The sequence below is a fragment of the Carassius carassius genome, chromosome 41, assembly GCF_963082965.1.
Source record: "Carassius carassius chromosome 41, fCarCar2.1, whole genome shotgun sequence".
In the NCBI taxonomy this organism is placed as follows: Eukaryota; Metazoa; Chordata; class Actinopteri; order Cypriniformes; family Cyprinidae; genus Carassius; species Carassius carassius.
This window is the reverse complement of record NC_081795.1, coordinates 25,404,713-25,425,675: the sequence shown is the minus strand read 5'-3', so window position 1 is coordinate 25,425,675 and position 20,963 is coordinate 25,404,713. Positions and strand designations below refer to the sequence as shown.

Below are 20,963 nucleotides of genomic sequence, written 5' to 3'. Positions count from 1 at the left end.
GTTGAATAAAAGCAAGTGGAAAAACAGTGCACCACGTATAAAAAAAAAAAAAAAAAAAAACCCTGTAAAGGAATTTAACCCTTATTTTAATTTAAGTGGTAAATGCATGTTATTTTGTTTAATTGCCCTTTTAATTTGATGCATTCAAATAATTGTAGGTGAAAATTACAAGTGAAACTGGATATTTAAGTTCACATTTCTATTCCATTTTATGTAATGAAGTTTTACAAAATTGAATTCGAATACATGACACAAAACCGGTCTGTAGACACTGATGATCTGACTCAGACACCGAGTGATCAAAGATACACATCTAAAGCCCTCAGAATCATACTATTATTTGAGCTAAAGCAATAACAATAATAAAGGGAGGTGTTTTCCTAAATAGCAGAATAAATGCACTACAAAGTGCTCTCGACTGTCTTACTGAATGCTGTGTAGTATCATGTTTATCCACAAATGTTACAAATGTGATGTGAATTAATCCATAGACTCGTCAGAATATTCAAATATCCAAATTGTTAATTTTTAATTCGTTCGGAAGGATTACAATTTTTTGTTTCAAAACCAGAGGCAAGTTTAACGCCGCATTAAAGAGTCCCACATGTCTTTGTGTATTGTGTGCATGATGTTGAGTTTGAGTTGTCTCAGTCTCTCTGACAGTGTCGGAGTGAAGTTACACAGCTTCTCTCAAAGTCATGAACACACGTCAATAGAACATTCTTTCAAAGTTAGAACAAAAACATAACCTAAATCGTTCATGGAACGTGTTTCTGAGGTTTTTTTTATTTATTTGGATGTTCATGGAACATTTATGAATGACATTGCCATGTTTGCAAAATATTTTAAATATATTTATTAAAATAGATTTAATATTGTCTCCAAAGAACACATAACCAACGCGTTTAAATAGCCTAAATACAGTGTTGGGAAGGTTACTTTGGAAATGTAATAGGTTACAGATTACAAGTTACCCTGTTTAAAATGTAATAGTAGTGTAACTTTTTCAATTACTTTATTAAAGTAATGTAACTAATTACTTTTGATTACTTTTTGATTACTTTTCTAAATTTGTGAAAATTAAAGAATAATAAATAAAAGCATATACATCAACTTAAATACAGTTATCTAATAAGCATGTGACGTATTCTGTGTAATAAACTCCTGAAACATTGGTGTTTTTTTGAAACTGCTGTCTCTGTATATGATGATAGTTTTCTCAAAATAAGTAAAATGCACATGAAGTGACACAGAGCAGTTCTAGAAATTATGTTTATGTGCTCGTGTACTCCTATACTGAGGCGGCAGAGGTTGAAAACACTGCGAGCTTCAGTAGGCCTATGTGTAGTAAATGAAACCATGTCTTTGCCATTAATTTACAGGAGGGGCGGACTGGGAAAAAAATTCAGACTGGAAAATTCAAACTCATACAAACAAATTCATGGACAAAACTATTTTTTGTATGGACCTGACATAAAAAAGGTTTAAATCTTTAATTTGGGGACATGCAAAATAATTAAAAGTTCTCTCCTGAACTGCACCTTCACTTCCATTTTTCTCTTCAGTCTCTTTATTTTGCCCTGTTATCCATCTCTCTCATGACTTTAATACTCAAGATTGAACAAAACTGCACTTTACAATACAATACTCTACAATACTACAATATCTTTATAGAAAAATCCTAATACTGTACACGAGTCATGTTTTTCCCTTACAAAAAATTACCATGCTTTTATTAGCCTATATAAAAGTAAAATAACCTTGTTTTTTTTTTTTTTGCAAATGGATTTGTATTTATTTTTAAATAAATACATTTGTAAAATAATTTTACATTTTTTGTTATCACAGTTTAAACAATAGTAACCATTTTCTTTGGATTTATAGTTAAATATTAAAATGTTAATTTTCGTAAGGGTTGTGTTGTTGTCTGTCGTAGCTCCCCCTAAACCTATTAAAAAAAATCGGATTTTTTTTTCAGCTAAATTACTACTGTAACATTACAACAGATAATAATGATGTCCTTTATATAGTATTTTGAGTGATGACTGATGAGCAACGTGCTGCTGCTTGACTAAATAAATAAAAAAACAACGACAAAAAAGCATCTTTACAGATGAAACTGACCTGAAACCCTGAACAGTAGTTCTGCTTCTCTGATCCAGCTGTGCGCTTCCACAGTCCACTCTTTTCTCTCTCTCTCTCTCTCTCGCATTGATTACTCTGAGTCTGATCCAAACCGTTTGGCGGAGGCGCGTAGAGCGCGCGAGTCACGACTAACAATTCATGACTTATTAGAGATTTAATTATCAAATGGCGGATTCGCAAATGATCGCTTTAGTACATTCGACAGGCAATTATACAATAATGATATTAAATAGTGGGGCAAAATCGGCTGCCAGGACTCCGGGAATTGTCCCGGTTCTCCCGGTGTCCAGTCCGCGCCTGATTTCCACAGACACGCAGAATGTGCAAGTCATATATTGCATTTTTGGGGCTTTATATTCACAGACACTAGTCGATGTCATGTTTTGATTCAAGTGTACTGACCTACTTTTGATTTAGTCATCCAAAATGTGGCATATTCCGTCCGCGTTAGGCATTCCGTTTTTATGACTGGATTCTACGAACCAGACTGTATTTCCGCATCCCGGAAATTATTAGGGCGTATGTCTCAGAATAGTCAGTGCAATTTGGGAAAGAAATCAGTTAAATCTGTATGTGGATGTGTGTAAATATTCAAATGTAATCCCCTTTGTAATCGTAAACAATTTCATAAGTAACTGTAATTTAATTACTCATTTTTTCTTAGTAACTGTAACTAATTACAGTTACAATAATTTTGTAATTAAATTACGTAACGCCGTTACATGTAACTAGTTACTCCCCAACACTGCCTAAATACCTGGTCAGCATCAGGGTCAGGTCTCTGAAGTGACGCCCGCGCGCTCCGGAGGCGGGCCGCGCGCGCAGCTCTCGCGCTCAGAGCCGTTCAGTGTGAAGTGTCTGGCGCTTCTCCGGCTCGGGTGGGATCTGTTCTCATGAGGTGGTTTTAGACAGATGGAGGTGTTTGTGCTGCTGTCAGCGCTGCTGTGTGTCCAGAGCTCCGTCAGTTCTCCGGTCTCCACAGCTGCTCAGGCTCAGGTGAGACCCTCACGGATCCGCTGCTTCTGCCGCTAAATGGTATTTTATTGTTATTATTATGAAAAAGTTCAAATGTCCAGTTTTCTTGTCGTGAGTACAAAGTTATGTAAAGATTACAAAAATGTTTCTACTATAACGTTCTTTGACTGTTTCATTTAATAGCTATTCAAACGTCAAATTGTTGTTGATTATAAAGTTATTTAAATGTTACAAAAGAGCATTTCTTAGAACGTTTATCAACCACAAATAACATAATTGAGGACGTTCCGAGAATTTTCTTCTAACGTTTTCAAATAAGAACGTTCCATTAGAACGTTGTCTCCTAACATTTATATAACTTTTAAGAAACGTTCCTCTGTTTGCTGATATTTTTGAGTGCGTCTGTGCCTCATTTGGGATTCCAGTAATTTCATGCTTTTCAGATAAAAGCCATGCTTTTGGTTATACAAAAGAATGCATGTATTTTGGAGACGTGTATTGTCCTGCTGTGCCCTTCAGCTATGGAAAATGAGCCTGTTCTGTGGTCAGAATAATTGGCTATGTGCTGAACCCAAATAAGCATTTTCATTGTGAGCAGAGCACTGCCATTACATGTTCAGCGATGCTTCTGTCTCCAGAACTGAGAAACATTTACATGACAGCCACACAATCAAACAGTGAATCTGTCAAGAAACAAAAACAGCCACTGATAATAATTGGTGGTTTCATTTTTTATTGTAGTTTACGAGTTTATTCTCGTGGTTATACTCTATCAGTGATTCTGTGCACTTTGTTGAATTATTGTTTCCACTACTTTAATTATATGTATTGCCTTGGATCTGTCAACATCTGTAGCTGTATCTGAAGCAGATCTACACTACACCTGCGCCAAGCAAATATGCAGTTTACATGCCAGTACCTGACAGACATTCTGGATGGATTTTCATTCTGTATTTCCTTCTAGGGATTTCACAACACAATAAAGGCCATCTTCTAAAGCATTTCAGAGGCACAGAAGCTCATATCCTCCTACAGATCTTCTTGTTTCATGCAGGGAACAACAAATGCTTCTGACTACCTCAGTCAATGCTCATGTGGGCATTGGCTGCTGTTGTGTCTATGATAAAAATGCTAGTTCATCCCAAACAAGCTTTCAAACAAGCAAGTTTACAGTGACATGTAAATGCTCTGATATATCAGCATGTCTCCGGTGTAGATCGAAGCTGCTGTCACAGGGCTGATGGGGGTAATAATGGCGTGTGTGTGTGTGTGTGTGTGTGCGCAGGGTTTTCTGGAGCGATATGGATACCTGCAGAAGGAGAATGAATCTCACAGCACAGCTGAAGTCAGGTCTGCCATCAGGTAAACCTGTCATCTACAGCGAGCTTTATCTGCTTTTCCATAACTGTATGATCACTCTCTGGGTGTCAGTTTATCATCTCCTCAAAATAAAAAAATGCTGTTTCTGTACACAAAAACTAATTGTAATGTGCAGTGAAAACAAATAAAGCCTATAAGAAATTAAGACATGTAATATATTAAAATATATTACTAGTCTATATACAGTAGATATGTATGTGTAATGTATTTTTGGGCATATGTTATGTACATGTATATCCATCCTAAAACCTGTCGATACATGATATAGTTGTTATAATAGTAAAAATGAATAAATAATAAATAATATATGTTAAATAAGTAAATATAAAATATAGACATGCATTTTTTTTAATTACTAAAACATATAAACATTCAGATTGTTGTATATATGTTGTTTTAATTAATTTGCATAGACAGTGTTTCATATATTTTATAAATGTATATCTACCCAGAAAATGTACATATGTTTCTTTATAAGTAACATGGCAATATCCCTCTTGATCCAGAGTGATATGTCATTACATGTCCATATGAGATCAGTGGTTGCTTTTATTTCTCCATACATTCACTGTTTGATGGCTGTAGCTGTCCTGTAAATATTTCTCAGTTCTGGAAGCAATATATGTCATATATCAGATTTCCATATGGTTTAATCTGCTGTATATTAGTGATGCAGTGAAGTGCTCCGCTGTGTGTCAGAGTGTTTCAGAGGTGGTCTCAGCTGCCCGTCTCCGGAGGTCTGGACAGAGTCACTCTGGAGAAGATGAGCTCGCCCCGCTGCGGGGTTCAGGACGCCCGGGGTCAAAGGGTCAGCAGGGTCTTCACAGGCCGACACCTCCGCAAGAAGCGTTACGCTCAGACAGGTGAACACATTTCATGAACTTCTGTTCAGTAGAATCATATCTAGAACCATCTAAAACTCTGAAATCTCATTCAGTCCTCATAAAATACAAAGTACAGAACTATAACTGCTGTCTCTGTTTATAAAGGAAGTCTCATCTTACAAAACAGACACTGTGTATCCAGGACATGGTTTTATATTTTATTGTGGGAAGTCGTGGCCTAATGGTTAGAGAGTCGGACTCCCAATCGAAAGGTTGTGAGTTCGAGTCCTGGGCTGGCAGGAATTGTGGGTGGGGGGAGTGCATGTACAGTTCTCTCTCCACCCTCAATACCATGACTTAGGTGCCCTTGAGCAAGGCATCAAACCCCCAACTGCTCCCCGGGCGCCGCAGCATAAATGGCTGCCCACTGCTCCGGGTGTGTGCTCACAGTGTGGTGTGTGTGTGTTCACTGCTCTGTGTGTGTGCATTTCGGATGGGTTAAATGCAGAGCACAAATTCTGAGTATGGGTCACCATACTTGGCTGAATGTCACTTCACTTCACTTTCATATAGTTGAGATGTTTTTTTGTGTTTGTTTGTTTTTACATAGTTTGAAGAAAATTATTTAAGCCTCAAAAGGTAACATAAACTGGAAAATTTGTAGTTTATTTTTATTTTTTTTTACAGTGTACAGACTAAAGAGCACCAAAAAGTTAATTCAGTTTGATTTTAGTACAATTTATTCTTAACTTACTCAACAAAACAGTGAAGAAACTGAAAGAATGAATCCAGTTGATGTTTGTGTTGTTGTTTTTTACCAGAAGATTTGATGTGATAAGAGGCAGACACAACATTTTCAGTCAAACTGTGCTTTGGTTTAACAGTGTTTCCTCAGACGCAGGAGTTTTAGTTGTTCTGTGGCTGTTGGGTGGGCTCTCATTCTGAGAATAATGATGGCTAAATACAGTGGGACTCATAATTACTGTCCATACTGAGCAAATACATGTCTAGTAGGTTAAAACATCCACACACACACACACACACAACACAGGGACACAAGACCTGAGTGAAAACAGCAAACAGAGTGTTTTAGTGAATGAGTGTTTTGTGAAACTCTTGCAGTCTCTATGTTAACCTGAGGCGAGGTGTGTGAATTTGCCTCTTTGAGTGTGTGTGTGTGTGTGTGTTTGGCAGGGGTTTGAAATCGTAAATTCAGACCTGTCACTTTGAGAACTCACTAATACTTCAGGAATGCTCTGAGTATGTGTGCTTCATGTCAGTACCTGATGTCTGCAAACTCTTCTCACGATCAAAACATATCATCTGTAGTGAGGGCTGAAGGTTCATGATGACATCACATAGACGAGTTTACTAGCATAGGCTTATTAGTGAAGATGATCATTTCCTATATCATTTAAATAAAAGATTTGTTTTCAGTCACAATATAAAGCACAATTTGTCTTACCTCTCTTGTGTTAATACTTATTCAGTCTTGTGGATAATTTTTTAAATAATCTGGAATAGGTTATGCTTGCATTGTAGATGATTTTGAGCATAATTATTCAAATTTACAAACACAAACATTAACCACACACTTTCTAAGGGAGTATTTTGGCTTGCAAGAGGTTCATCTAGTGATGTCAAAGACAAAGAAATAAATGAACAAGACAGAACCTTAAAAGACAACAACAACAACACTTGTTATTATTATACACTGTTAATATTATGTTGGTTATATTATGCCCTAAAATATGAATTAGGAGTTATGGTATAATAGAGAAAAGTCACACATATAGCTCTGAAAAGTGAGTTATTAGTGTTTTGGAGGTCTGTAATTATGTTTAATTCACAAAACCTCAGTCACATGTTGAGCTGATTACTGAGCTCAGCTCTCATCAGTTCAGGACGTTTTGGGGGAATTTAGCTGATTTTTGCTGAATATGTAAAGTATATAATTTTAATAATGTGTTTTTAAAGGTGCCATTAATGTATACTAAAAAATTAAAAGTTATGTAAGTCTAAATTGGGGTCAAAAATACACTACAAAATACAATATTCAGTAATATCATCGATGTGACTGGACTGATGATATCAGGTGAGAACAAAACTGTGAATTTTACTGTTACTGTCCTGTTTAATAATGTGAAGTGAAGTGCTATAAAAAGGTGACTTGACTATGAAGATGTTTTAAATTTAATTATTATAATTATAGTAGTTATCAACTGAAATAATAAAAACACTAGCAACAGCTTTGTTCTGGGGCCTTTTTGCACTGTACTTTACAACTTACATTCAACTTTTTACTTCCAAATTAAATACATTTTTTACCACACAAATCTAAATGAAATGAAGTTGAACCTCAGATGGAATGTTACAATCAAACATTGGTTTGATTCTTGTCTGTACTTCCACAGAAGAGAAGTGGCACAAACGTCACCTGACGTATCGTATCATGAATGGGCCGCGTAATCTGTCTCCCAGTCAAGTGCATGTGGCGGTGAAGACAGCGTTCCAACTCTGGAGTAATGTGTCTGGACTGATCTTCCAGGAGCTCCAGCAGGGTCCTGCTGACATCCGGCTGGCCTTCTTTGAAGGGGAACACAATGATGGGACAGGAAATGCATTTGACGGGCCAGGTGACTCTTTCTTTCTTTATAAATAAATAAATTAAATTACCGTATTATGGAATATCCCATGTTATTTTATCACGCTCACGAGAGAGTGAGAGCATGAGCGTGAGTAAGTGACTGAGTGAGAGTGAGAGTGTGAGTGTGAGCGTGAGTGAGTGAGTGAGAGTGTGAGCGTGAGTGTGAGTGAGAGTGTGAGTGTGAGCGTTAGCATGAGCGTGAGCATGAGCATGAGTATGAGTGTGAGTGAGTGACTAAGTGAGAGTGTGAGCGTGAGCATGCGTGAGTGAGTGTGAGCGTGAGTGAATGTGAGCATGAGCGTGAGTGAGTGACTGAGTGAGAGTGTGAGCATGAGCGTGCGTGAGTGAGTGTGAGCGTGAGTGAGTGAGAGTGTGAGCGTGAGTGTGAGTGTGAGCGTGAGCATGAGCGTGAGTGACTGAGTGAGAGTGTGAGCATGAGGGTGCGTGAGTGAGTGTGAGCGTGAGTGAGTGAGAGTGTGAGCATGAGCGTGAGCATGAGCGTGAGTGAGTGACTAAGTGAGAGTGTGAGCGTGCGTGAGTGAGTGTGAGCATGAGCATGAGTGTGAGTGAGTGACTGAGTGAGAGTGTGAGCATGAGCGTGCGTGAGTGAGTGTGAGCGTGAGTGAGTGAGAGTGTGAGCGTGAGTGACTGAGTGAGAGTGTGAGCATGAGCGTGCGTGAGTGAGTGAGCGTGAGTGAGTGAGAGTGTGAGCGTGAGCGTGAGCATGAGCTTGAGTGAGTGACTGAGTGAGAGTATGAGCATGAGCGTGCATGAGTGTGAGCGTGAGGTTGAGTGAGTGAGTGTGAGCGTGAGTGAGTGAGAGTAGTGAGCGTGAGTGTGAGTGTGAGTATGAGTGAGTGAGAGTGAGAGTGAGAGTGTGAGCATGAGCGTGCATGAGTGTGAGCGTGAGGTTGAGTGAGTGAGTGTGAGTGTGAGTGAGAGTAGTGAGCGTGAGTGTGAGCGTGAGTGTGAGTATGAGGGAGTGAGAGTGTGAGTGTGTGAGCGTGTGTGTGAGCATGAGCGTGAGTGAGTGACAGAGTGAGAGTGTGAGCGTGCATGAATGAGTGTAAGCATGAGCGTGAGTGAGTGAGAGTGTGAGCGTGAGTGAGTGAGAGTGTGAGCATGAGTGTAAGCGTGAGTGAGTGAGTGAGAGTGTGAGCGTGAGCGTGTGTGAGCATGAGTGTGAGCATGAGCTTGAATGAGTGACTGAGTGAGTGTGAGCATGAGCGTGCGTGAGTGAGTGTGAGCGTGAGGTTGAGTGAGTGAGTGTGAGCGTGAGCGAGTGAGAGTAGTGAGTGTGAGTGCGAGTGCGTGAGTGAGTGAGAGTGTGAGTGTGTGTGAGCATGTGTGTGAGTGTGAGCGTGAGCATGAGCATGAGTGACTGAGTGAGAGTGAGTGTGAGCGTGCATGAATGAGTGTGAGCGTGAGTGAGTGAGAGTGTGAGCATGAGTGTGAGCGTGAGCATGAATGTGAGCGTGAGTGAATGAGTGAGAGTGAGTGTGAGCATGAGCTTGAGTGAGTGACTGAGTTAGAGTGTGAGCATGAGCGTGCGTGAGTGAGTGTGAGCGTGAGGTTGAGTGTGTGAGTGGGAGCGTGAGCGTGAGTGAGTGAGTGAGAGTAGTGAGTGTGAGTGTGAGTATGAGTGAGTGAGTGAGAGTGTGAGTGTGTGTGAGCGTGTGTGAGTGCGAGCGTGAGCATGAGTGACTGAGTGAGAGTGAGCGTGTGAGCGTGCATGAATGAGTGTGAGCGTGAGTGAGTGAGTGTGTGAGCATGAGTGTGAGCGTGAGTGTGAGCATGAGCATGAGTGAATGAGTGAGAGTGAGAGCGTGAGTGTGAGTGAGTGAGTGAGTGTGAGCATGAGCTTGAGTGAGTGACTGAGTGAGTGTGAGCATGAGCGTGCATGAGTGAGTGTGAGCGTTAGGTTGAGTGAGTGAGTGTGAGCGTGAGTGAGTGAGTGAGAGTGAGATTGTGAGCATGCATGAATGAGTGTGAGCGTGAGTGAGTGAGTGTGTGAGCATGAGTGTGAGCGTGAGTGTGAGCATGAGCATGAGTGAATGAGTGAGAGTGAGAGCGTGAGTGTGAGTGAGTGAGTGAGTGTGAGCATGAGCTTGAGTGAGTGACTGAGTGAGTGTGAGCATGAGCGTGCGTGAGTGAGTGTGAGCGTTAGGTTGAGTGAGTGAGTGAGTGAGAGTGAGAGTGTGAGCGTGCATGAATGAGTGTGAGCGTGAGTGAGTGAGTGAGAGTGTGAGCGTGAGTGTGAGCATGAGCGTGAGTGAATGAGTGAGAGTGAGAGAGTGAGTGAGTGAGTGTGAGTATGAGCATGAGCTTGAGTGAGTGACTGAGTGAGAGTGTGAGCGTGCGTGCGTGAGTGAGTGTGAGATCGTGAGCATGAGCGTGAGAGAGTGTGAGTGAGTGAGTGAGTGAGTGAGTGTGAGCGTGAGTTAGAGTGAGAGTGAGAGGGGGCATCTCTGTAGGACTGCTGTGTGTGTGAATAAGCTGTCAGAAAGAAAAGAGAGATAAAGCATAGCTGGTATCACTTAATCGATACTGTGGGAAAGTGGTACTGAACCATTTCAAATATATCAATATAGATATGTATCAAACATTTATATTTTTGATTACATTATTAAGAAACCCAAAATATTCAGGGCTTTTGAATAAACATTTGGGGGTGAAGTCCCAGAAGCCTCCGCCTGCTCCGTCTCTGTGTGATAGAATCATTGTACCAACCCTCTTATTGCAAAGTTATATCAGTCTTTCATCTAGGATACAGAAAGGCACATGAAAGGTGTGTAATGTAACTATTTATTCCCTATTTCTATCTTTCTATGCTGTAGGTGGTACTCTGGCTCATGCGTTTTTCCCTTTCCGTGGTGAAGCTCATTTTGACATGTCTGAACGCTGGACCCTGAACGGTCTCAAAGGACACAACCTGTTCCTGGTGACGGCCCATGAAATAGGCCACACTCTGGGATTGGTGCATTCGCCTGTCCGTCACGCTCTCATGTCACCGTACTATAAGAAGATGGGCTCGAATACACTGCTCAGCTGGGATGATATCACTGCTGTACAACAGCTGTATGGTAAACAAGCATATCATTTCTTGTCTGAACTTCCAGAAAGATTTTTTTTTAGTTCATAACATTGTAGGCTTTTAACAGCAAAGAACAGGGATCTGCCCTTTACTAAGAGTGGGTGTCATTTACTAATTATTGCATTTTTTTTAATTAAATTTTTTTTTAAGAACTTGCATACAGGCATGAATTTGTTATTTTCCTTGCTCTAATGTTTTGAGCTTTCTAACTGAGTGACTATGTGCCAAAGCTAAGTCATTTTCATAAAACAAACCAAGTGTTTTCCACACAACAATCCTTTAATGCTCTCGTCACTCTCAGTAATCAAACAATGCTCTTTATAGACGCATTATGATTTGAATCATGATTTTCTTGTGAAAATGTGCTTAGGCAGAAAACAGATGCTTCAGAAAATACCTCTGTCTCACATGTGTGCTTGTCTGAGAACTGCAATGATTATAAATTAGCTCTTCTAATCTTAATTTATCTCTGCAGAAGACAGGATTACTCACATTATGTGTGTACTATGTAGGATTAATCATGCTCTCACACACAAACACCTTTACAGAAAAAAGACACTTAAATGCTTAAATGTAGTCTCTACAACATAGATTTCATTTTAGAACCATATTTAAAGACACATTACTGTAATGCAAACAATGCCATTCTCTTTAATAAGTGAACAAACCATTATATTATTTAAATTCTTAAATATACATCATAATAGTACTGAATTTGTTCATTTTCATTTAAAAAATAATTGTTGGAAGGTATCATTATAGCAATAATGCTATGGGGCTGATTTTTGGGTGAAATATGACCCTTTCTTCTTGAGAGTTAACCCGGATGCACAAACATACTAGTCCATATCTTATCAAACCCTTCGTGATGTTCTCACACAAACGAGACCATGAATACAGCTAATTTTGTGAGGCTGTGGTGAAACAGGCATAGGGTCTTATGGATTTTTTTTATTCTTTTTCCCCAAATTCCATCTTTTTAAATTTTACACCCATTTTTACATTTACGTTTTTCTGGACTTAATGGTTAAAATGGTTTTCATGGTTAAAATATATGTTATTAAATAAAAAGTAAGTTTAATTAATTGAAATAATTAAACTTATAAAAGTTTAACAAAAATAAATATTTAGAGCCCTAAATGCATTTTCCATTTTCTGCTTAATTTTTTTCTGACTTCTGGTTTAATTAAATTTGACTGATAAAAACGTATTTATTCATCAATAATAGGGCCCTATGAAATTTTTAAGTTTTTTTTTTCAAATGGCAGAAAACATTCATTTAAATTCAAATGAAGTTTAAACAAACCCTTTATTTTATTTATTTATTATTTCCTTTTGGCAAACAAAATGCTGCACAACAGCAACATGGAAGAAAATTTGTATAATTATTCCTTTAAAAATAAAGTTTTAATAATGAATGTATCAGTATAAGTAGTTACACGTACATTCTGCTGTACAATAGTAATATTTCTGTCACAAGTTCAAGTTAAACTGAATTTGGCGTGAATGTTTTGTTTGTGTGTGTATGTAATATGAACGTGTGAAACCTCACATCTGTGCCATTCATTCACACAGAGAAACATGCAGGATTCATATTTAAACAGTCCTTTTGCAGTTTAATATTCCCAGACACTAGTCTATTTCGATTTGATTTCAGTGAACTGACCTACTTTTGATTTATTCATTCCAAATTGGGCAAATTCTGTAACATTCTATGTTATTCAGTAAATACATTTTTAATGGCTGGATTCCATCCGTGTTTTACGCTTCGAGGAAATCATAGGACTCTACAGACAGAGATAAACAAAGATAGACACTGAGAGACAGTAAGACAAACTCAGCTCCAGTTCCAGGCCGGTGAAGCTGTCAGCTGTTTCTCAAACGTGTCAGACATGTTTACACACGCCACACAGAGAAAGCCTCCACACCATCCAGCGCATGAGACGAGCTGCATACCAGCGCTAGCGTCAAAAACATATTTCAGTGAGTTTGCCAGGCTCTTTCTTCCAGCCTTCCAGGGAAAGAAATCAGATATGATTTGAAACCTTTTTATTTGGACACGTAGGTTGGAAAATTCTTGGTAATCTGATGAAAGGTAAACCTTTGTTGTGGAATATTTAACTTTTAGAAAATAAAATCTTTTGAAAATAGTCTCTTTAATATCTCAATTGTTTGTCCACTGAGATGAATGGAGATTTATCCAAACGTTACCTGCTTAAAACTAAAAGTTTAAAGGTTTAACACACACACAAAGTGCTTGTTGGCAGCACTAATATATTACAATGTTAGCATAGTATGAGCACTCTATACTTTATGTATAGTTTTTAAGTAAAAAAAGGCAGAATTGTGAGATTTAAATTCTCAGATTTGAGAAAAAAACGAGTTGCCATCAGATGTTTTATTTTCGGACAAGACACGCTGAATTCAGTGCATTAAATTTGAGGGGACAAAGAGGATCGTTCCAAGAAAAATCTTTAAAAGGCCTTTTTTTTTAGCTCTTAAAAACTCCCTAACACTTGATTTTTGAGCAAGTGAAATTTCTAGGGATACCACAGTATTCGTAATGTGACATCTGTCACACCAGACCAAGGACTAACTAAACGGAGTTTAAACAAGGAACTAATGAGGTAATGAATGAGGACACAGGTGAACATGATGATAATCAAACAAACTGAGAAACTAGGTCAACAAAGGAGTCAGGACAAAACCAACAACATCATGCATCTTTTTTGTTTTTTAAATATAACATTTTTTAAAAATATGTATTCTACTTCACTGCAACACTCCAATCCTGCAGATTTAAATTTCCAGCCTTCTATTGATCACACGTCTTCCTGTCTCCCACATTCATATGCGTATAAATGCAGATGTCATACACTTTAGCATACATGTGTGCGCAGGTAAACCACTGGGGGATTCAGTGCAGCAGCTGGCGGGACGGGCTCTGAGATGGACCATGCAGGACTGGCAGATTCCTCAAGACTCTAAAGGAGGTTCCCTCACACCCCTTTACTGCCAGGGTTTCTTTGATGCCATCACTATGGGTAAGAACAGCAAGACATGTCAATTCTTATGTTACTTAGCTTTCCTCGAGCTGTGTAAAGCAGTGTTTTTCTGTAGATGAGGATGGGACAGTGCTGGTGTTTCAGGGCAGTCGTTTCTGGACGGTGTCTAACGGCAGTGTGAGCGCTCCTCTTCCTCTTCAGACGCGCTGGCCACAGCTGTCATTGGCTATTGAAGCGGCTGCCTTCTCCCCACTCGACAGCAAGCTCTACTTCTTTAAAGGTAGGCTTTAAAGTGTTGCATGTGTGCCAAATTTCAAAATCCTGGTTTTCTGACCATCGCTTTCAAATGCAGTGCATTCAGTTTTACATTCAAAGTGACTTTTAAATCCATTTTACTTCAGTAATTTGATATATTTCCAAATGAAAAAGGATATTCAACATGAAAAAATATAGGGCTGGACTTGATTTTGTGCATAAGCAAACATGTACACTGAATGTAAGTTTGCCAAGTTATGTCAAGAGGAAAGAAAAGAGGAAGTTTTACAGTTAGATGATAGATAAGGCAAACATTTTTTGTTAAATAACATGTGCTTATGAATTGTTCACAATAAGAAATGTGGTTTTATTAACTAAGTTCGGGAGGAGCACGATCAGGTAATCATCCAATTTGGCACGGGTGCATCTTGTTTAGTTAATCATCTTAACTAGCACAACAAGTGTATATATATCCAGTCTTCCTAACTCCTGTCCCACGACAGTTTTTCGGCATCCCTCCTCCACCCCAACTCCTCACTTCTAATCTTTTTATCCCAAATTAGGGATAGGGGGAGTTTTTTGGGTTCGGGCCCGGACCCCTCCCCCAGGACAGCGCACCAAAATATGCCTACTATTCGCCTTCAGATTAGATGTAAGGGTGAACTCGTGAACAGAAGTAAATAGGTTAAGTAAACAATTTTAAAAAAGGAACTGAAAAGGAACTTGCTACTGCCGATACATATGCAGATACATTGCTGTGAGTATTCTAAAGGGGTAATATGATGATGCTTAAAATATCATTATTTTGTGTATTTGGTGTAATGAAATGTGTTCAAAAATCATAATCTTTCACATACTGTACATTATAGGGTTTCTCCTCTATGCCCCGCCTTTCTGAAAATACATAGTTTTTTACAAAGCTCATCATTCTGAAAAGCGAGGTGTGCTCTGATTGGCCAGCTATCCAGTGCAATATGATTGGCTGAATGCCTCAATCATGTGAGGGAAATGTTACGCCCCTTATCATGCGTGTCCTGGTCCGAACACCAGCGAGTCAATACAGTAACAACAAAACCTGTTACAAACAAGCCACTTGTTGCATTGATTCAGACGGCTCTCTCACAGAGTCACCTGAAGTCAGTAAAACAGACAGCATCGAGGCACTATCAGAGTGATATTCACATACAAACAACTGAAACAAAAGGCTACTTATTGAAAAATAACTTTTGAGAAAATTCAGCCACTGCTAAAAGTGGCTATTCACACTGAAAGTGTTTTTGTGTTTCTGTGATGGATGTCTTTTTTTTTTTTTTTACAATCATTGCATTTTTAAGTTTTTGTGTTTTAAAATGTGTCTTGAGGTGTGCCATTGCACTCTTTGATTCTCAGTTGGTCTGAAATATGTAGTCTTGAATAATAGTTACATTAATGCAAGACACTTCCCTAATAAAAATAATAAAACTTTTTTTTTTCAGACCCCTATCTTGAGCCCAAGTCAACATCGATTTATCTGTACAGTGCTTTTCATAATACACATTTTCAAAACTGCTTTACAGAAAATCATGATGTTATGTTTGTCTATAATGTCTTAAACATAGTTGGTATTAAAAACAGTCACTAGTAAATTCCTGATACCAAATTCACAAAAATGATTGGAGCAAAATCTTCTAGTAGGAAGAATTTCATAATTTTTTGGTTGACAAATCGAAAAACAAATGCATAGTTTGATAATGTTTTTATTTAACATTTTGTGTGGAAATAACACATGGCAAATTACTGCTGTTACGAACCCCTGTTATAAGATGCTCGTTAGAAAGGGGTCCACAACATAAAAGGAGACGTGAGGCAAACAGCAATTTAAATGATTACTCAATCTCCCATCTCTCATTCATCTCAACTCTCCACATGTAACAATAACAATTAAACTATACCAAAGTCAAAGAATATACTTAACAGACACTGACAAATAGATCAAACCAAATAAAGATCAAATAGGCCACAGCTTTCTTCAAAGGCTGGCTGGACATCATGATGTGCACAGAGTTCACCGCTGCATGCTCTCATTCTGGTTCACACTTCTCTTATTTACTCTAGTTGATCCATCAGAGCAACAGGACACAGGTGTGCAGGGGCGGAGCCTAACACTCAGAAGAGAAAAGACTAATTAGATCACAAACAAATACACACAAGATACAGATACAACACTCAGAAGGCTTAGGCCGTAACACTGCTGAATTGGAAAAAAAAAATAATAAAGTGAGTTATAGAAGTTCATCATTATGGAAAATGCACAAACATACTAACTTGGTTGCGTTCCACTGAACTGCTGTAAACTGTTTTTTTTTTTTTTTTGAGTGTGACTTTTTTTTTTAAGAATGACCATGATATTATAATTTTTTTCTGTTTACAAAGCAAGTGCCAAAATCTTTACCCATTGTGTATGATTCAGGAAAAAAAATAAGAATAAAAAATCATTAAAAATGACTGAACATCAGAGGGTTAAGCTGCATGTACTCCACTCATTTCCATGTTGTTTTCTTCTGACAGGACGGCGGATCTGGCGTTACTCAGGCTCTGATCTGGACCCTGGGTTCCCCATGAAGAGCAGTGATCTGGGTTTGCCGAATCACTCTGACTGTGCCTTCTTCTACAATCCTCTGGGACACATGGTGCTCTTCAGAGGATCCCGTTACTATGTCCTGAACCTGGAGTCTCTCAGTGTGGAGCCGTACTATCCTCGTGCCTTGCAGGACTGGAAGGGGCTTCCACGCGGACTCAACGGGGCCTTGACTCGACCGGATGGAAAGCTGTATTTCTTTAAAGAGCAGCAGTACTGGAGGTTTGATCCTGGAAAGGTGCGGATCACTGCAGCTGGACGGTGGACAGAGAGACTTCCGTGGATCGGCTGCCACACAACTCCATCATTACAGGGCAATGCCATACTCTGACCAGCAGAGGGAGACAAATGAGATTCACAATAATCCCTGATAGAACCCTTTTCCTTTTGAGGTCTACAAATGCCACCAGAGATGTTTTATGTTGAGTGCATCAATGATTGATTAACTGGTAACATAATGACATTGCATTTTTTTAAGCAGTTAAGCAGCTGTATAAAAGCTTAAGATATAATTAAGAAAGATGGCAAACAGAAATCTAAATATTTAGTCTAACCGATTTAAATAATACATTTAATGTATGACGGGATCAGCCAAATTACACATGTTGGGTTGTTTACCATTATAAAATATTATGCAAATCAAAAGCATCAGTCGCCATCTTAGCTGTATTATATCCCTTAAAATAAATCTAATGCTGGAAAAGTAAAAAACACACTGGGAATGTCATTAAAGTGGACCATTTCCATATTATTCCCCTTTTTACAAGCTGTAATATAAATCTCAGGTGAAGTTTCAGCTCAAAATACCCAAAGATCATTTATTATATAAAAAAAAATTTTGGCACAGAATTGAATGGCATGGTTTACTATATTCATATTTTTATGAAAACTAAATATGTGATATTTTCATTTTTGTTAATTTATTTAGAACGTTAACTAATAAAAAAACAGAATGTAAATAATTTAATATATACTTGGACTTGGGCTAATTTCTGTTAAGCATATTGCTGTAGTCTTATTATAAGCACTGTCCATTTATTTAATAAATACATCAAGTCCATATATTTTTAATGATTTTTTTTTTGTCAATTTCATTTTTTTTTATATTTTTTTTTTATGTCAGGTTAATTAAACTAAATGAAAATGAGAAATGCTGCCTTGGCAACTAGCTGAAATACATTTTATTTCAGTTCATTTTTATTTTATTTCTTCCTATTAGATTATGTTTTATTAACGTCTACACCTAGAAAAGCAATAGAAAAGCATTACAAATGCGTAGATCTGATTACTTTTTGTCTCTTTTAGAAGTAAACAAACATAACCCCAGGTATTTATTCAATACAGTAGCTAAATTAATGAGAAATAAAGCATCAACAAGTGTGGACATTTGTGTGGATCGATACTATTAGAGATAAAATTGTAACCATTCAGCCGTCAGCTACAGTATCACATCAGACAGTGCACTATAGATCCCCTGAGGAACAGTTCCAATCATTCTCTACTATAGGAGAGGAAGAATTGTATAAACTTGTTAAATCATCTAAACCAACAAAATGTATGTTAGACCCTATACCATCTAAGCTCCTAAAAGAGGTGCTTCCAGAAGTCATAGATCCTCTTCTGACTATTATTAATTCCTCATTGTCATTAGGATATGTCCCCAAAACCTTCAAACAGGTTGTCATTAAGCCTCTAATAAAAAATAAAAAAACACAACTTGACCCCAAAGAACTAGTTAATTACAGATCGATCTCAAAATCTCCTTTTTCCGTCCAAGATACAATTATACCCTTTCTTAGAAAAAAATGGTATATGTGAGGATTTCCAGTCAGGATATAGACCGTATCATAGTACTGAGACTGCTCTCCTTAGAGTTACAAATGACCTGCTTTTATCATCTGATCGTGGTAGTATCTCTCTATTAGGGCTATTGGATCTTAGTGCTGCGTTTGACACAATTGACCACAACATTCTTTTGCATAGACTAGAAAACCTTGTTGGCATTAATGGAAGTGCATTAGCATGGTTTAAATTGTACTTATATGACCGCCATCAATTCATAACAGTGAATGAAGAGGTATCATATCGATCACAAGTGCAGTATGGAGTACCTCAAGGCTCAGTACTAGGACAGTTACTCTTCATGCTTTACATGTTAGCCTTGGGAGATATCATCAGGAAACATGGCGTTAGCTTTCATTGTTATGCTGATACTCAGCTCTATATTTTTTCGTGTCCCAGCAAAATATACCGTACATACAATTTGAAAAACTAACAGAATGCATAGTCGATATAAAAAACTGCATGATGAGTAATTTCTTACTGCTAAATTCTGAAAAAGCAGAGGTGTTATTTATAGGACCTATAAACTCTGCATGTAATAACATGGAAACGCTGTCTAAGACTTGATGGCTTCTCTGTCATTCTTCGTCATCAGTTAGGATCCTATGTGTGCTATTTGATAGCAATCTTTCCTTAGAAAGCCACGTTTCTAGCATTTGTAAAACTGCATTTTTCCATTTAAGAATATATCTAAATTACGACCTATGCTCTCAATGTCAAATGCAGAAATGTTTATGACCTCAAGGTTAGATTATTGTAATGCTTTATTGGGTGGTTGTTCTGCATGCTTAGTAAACAAACTCCAGCTAGCCCAAAATGCAGCAGCAAGAGTTCTTACTAGAACCAGGAAGTATGACCATATTAGCCCAGTCCTGTCAACACTGCACTGGCTCCCTATCAAACATCATATAGATTTTAACATTTTGCTTATTACTTAAAAAGCCCTGAATGGTTTAGCACCTCAGTATTTGAATGAGCTCTTCTTACATTAAGATCCTCCACGTCCGCGGTGTTCGCAAAACTCAGGCAATTTGATAATACCTAGAATATCAAAATCAACTGCTGGCGGCAGACCCGCTGATGGTCCCTGAAAGACAGCGGAGACCAGGACAACTAGAGCCCCAAATACAGATCCCCTTAAAGACCTCGTCTCCGACGACCACCAGGACAAGACCACAGGAAACATATGATTCTTCTGCACAATCTGACTTTGCTGCAGCCTGGAATTGAACTGCTGGTTTCGTCTGGTCAGAGGAGAACTAGAACAGAGGAGTTTTGGTTCCTTGCCGCTGTCGCCTCCAGCTTGCTTTGTTGGGGACACTTCATTTACAGTGATATCATTGACTTGATTGCAAATGATTGCACAGATACTATTTAAACTGAACTGAGATGAATGATGACATCACTGAATTCAATGATGAACTGCCTTTAACTTTCATTTTGCATTATTGACACACTTTTTCCTAATTAATGTTGTTCAGTTGCTTCGACAAAATCTTTTTTGTTTAAAGCACTATATAAATAAAGGTGACTTGACTCATCTGTCTCACCCTATTTAAAGCCTGGTTTGTTACTTCCACATTGTTCAGTAATGTTAAGCCTGTGTTAGCCCATGTTTAGCCTGTGTTTAGCCCTAGTTCCTGTGTTTTTCGTGTTTCCCTGTTCCTTGCTGCCTTGCCTTGCCTTGTTTTTGACCCTGGACTGTTCCTTGTTTTCTGATTGCTTGCTGCCTGCCCTGACCTTTTGCTTGTTTATTGGATTACTTTTTTATGCCCTGGATTATACCTGCTTGCAGTTTTTTGACCCTGCCTGTTTTGACCACTCTTGTAATAAAGCCTGAACTTGGATCCTCTACTCTGTCCAATGTTACAGAATACTGAGCCATACTCAGATCCAGCGGCTTTATCATGCATCCCAGGCTTATCATGGACCCAGTGATCAGGTTAGTTCAACTCAGTCAGGTAACGCATTCTCTCAAGGACCACATTCAAGACTTTCTATAACCGACAAGCTCCATTGACAGCGGAGCATGGTTCACCAAGATTACCACCACGTCCAGTTATTATGGTCGCTACTCCTGTGCTCGCAGCATTCCAAAGTTCAGTGTCTGTCACACCAGAACCTCTTCATTCAACCTCTTCAACTCTTCACTCACATTTCACTGCTGGTTATATATAAT

The 20,963-nt window shown here is 38.4% G+C and overlaps 1 protein-coding gene across 1 annotated transcript; it reads left to right on the top strand.

The window, feature by feature from the left end:
• The first annotated feature begins 2,984 nt into the window (after positions 1-2,984).
• On the top strand, positions 2,985-17,409 carry mmp28 (matrix metallopeptidase 28). Its single transcript, XM_059533601.1, has 8 exons — positions 2,985-3,141; positions 4,406-4,482; positions 5,200-5,363; positions 7,739-7,960; positions 10,809-11,054; positions 13,966-14,109; positions 14,186-14,350; positions 16,873-17,409. The coding sequence occupies exons 1-8, from the start codon at positions 3,058-3,060 to the stop codon at positions 17,271-17,273; spliced, it is 1,503 nt and encodes a 500-aa protein (XP_059389584.1). The 5' UTR covers positions 2,985-3,057; the 3' UTR covers positions 17,274-17,409.
• The last annotated feature ends 3,554 nt before the right edge of the window (positions 17,410-20,963 follow it).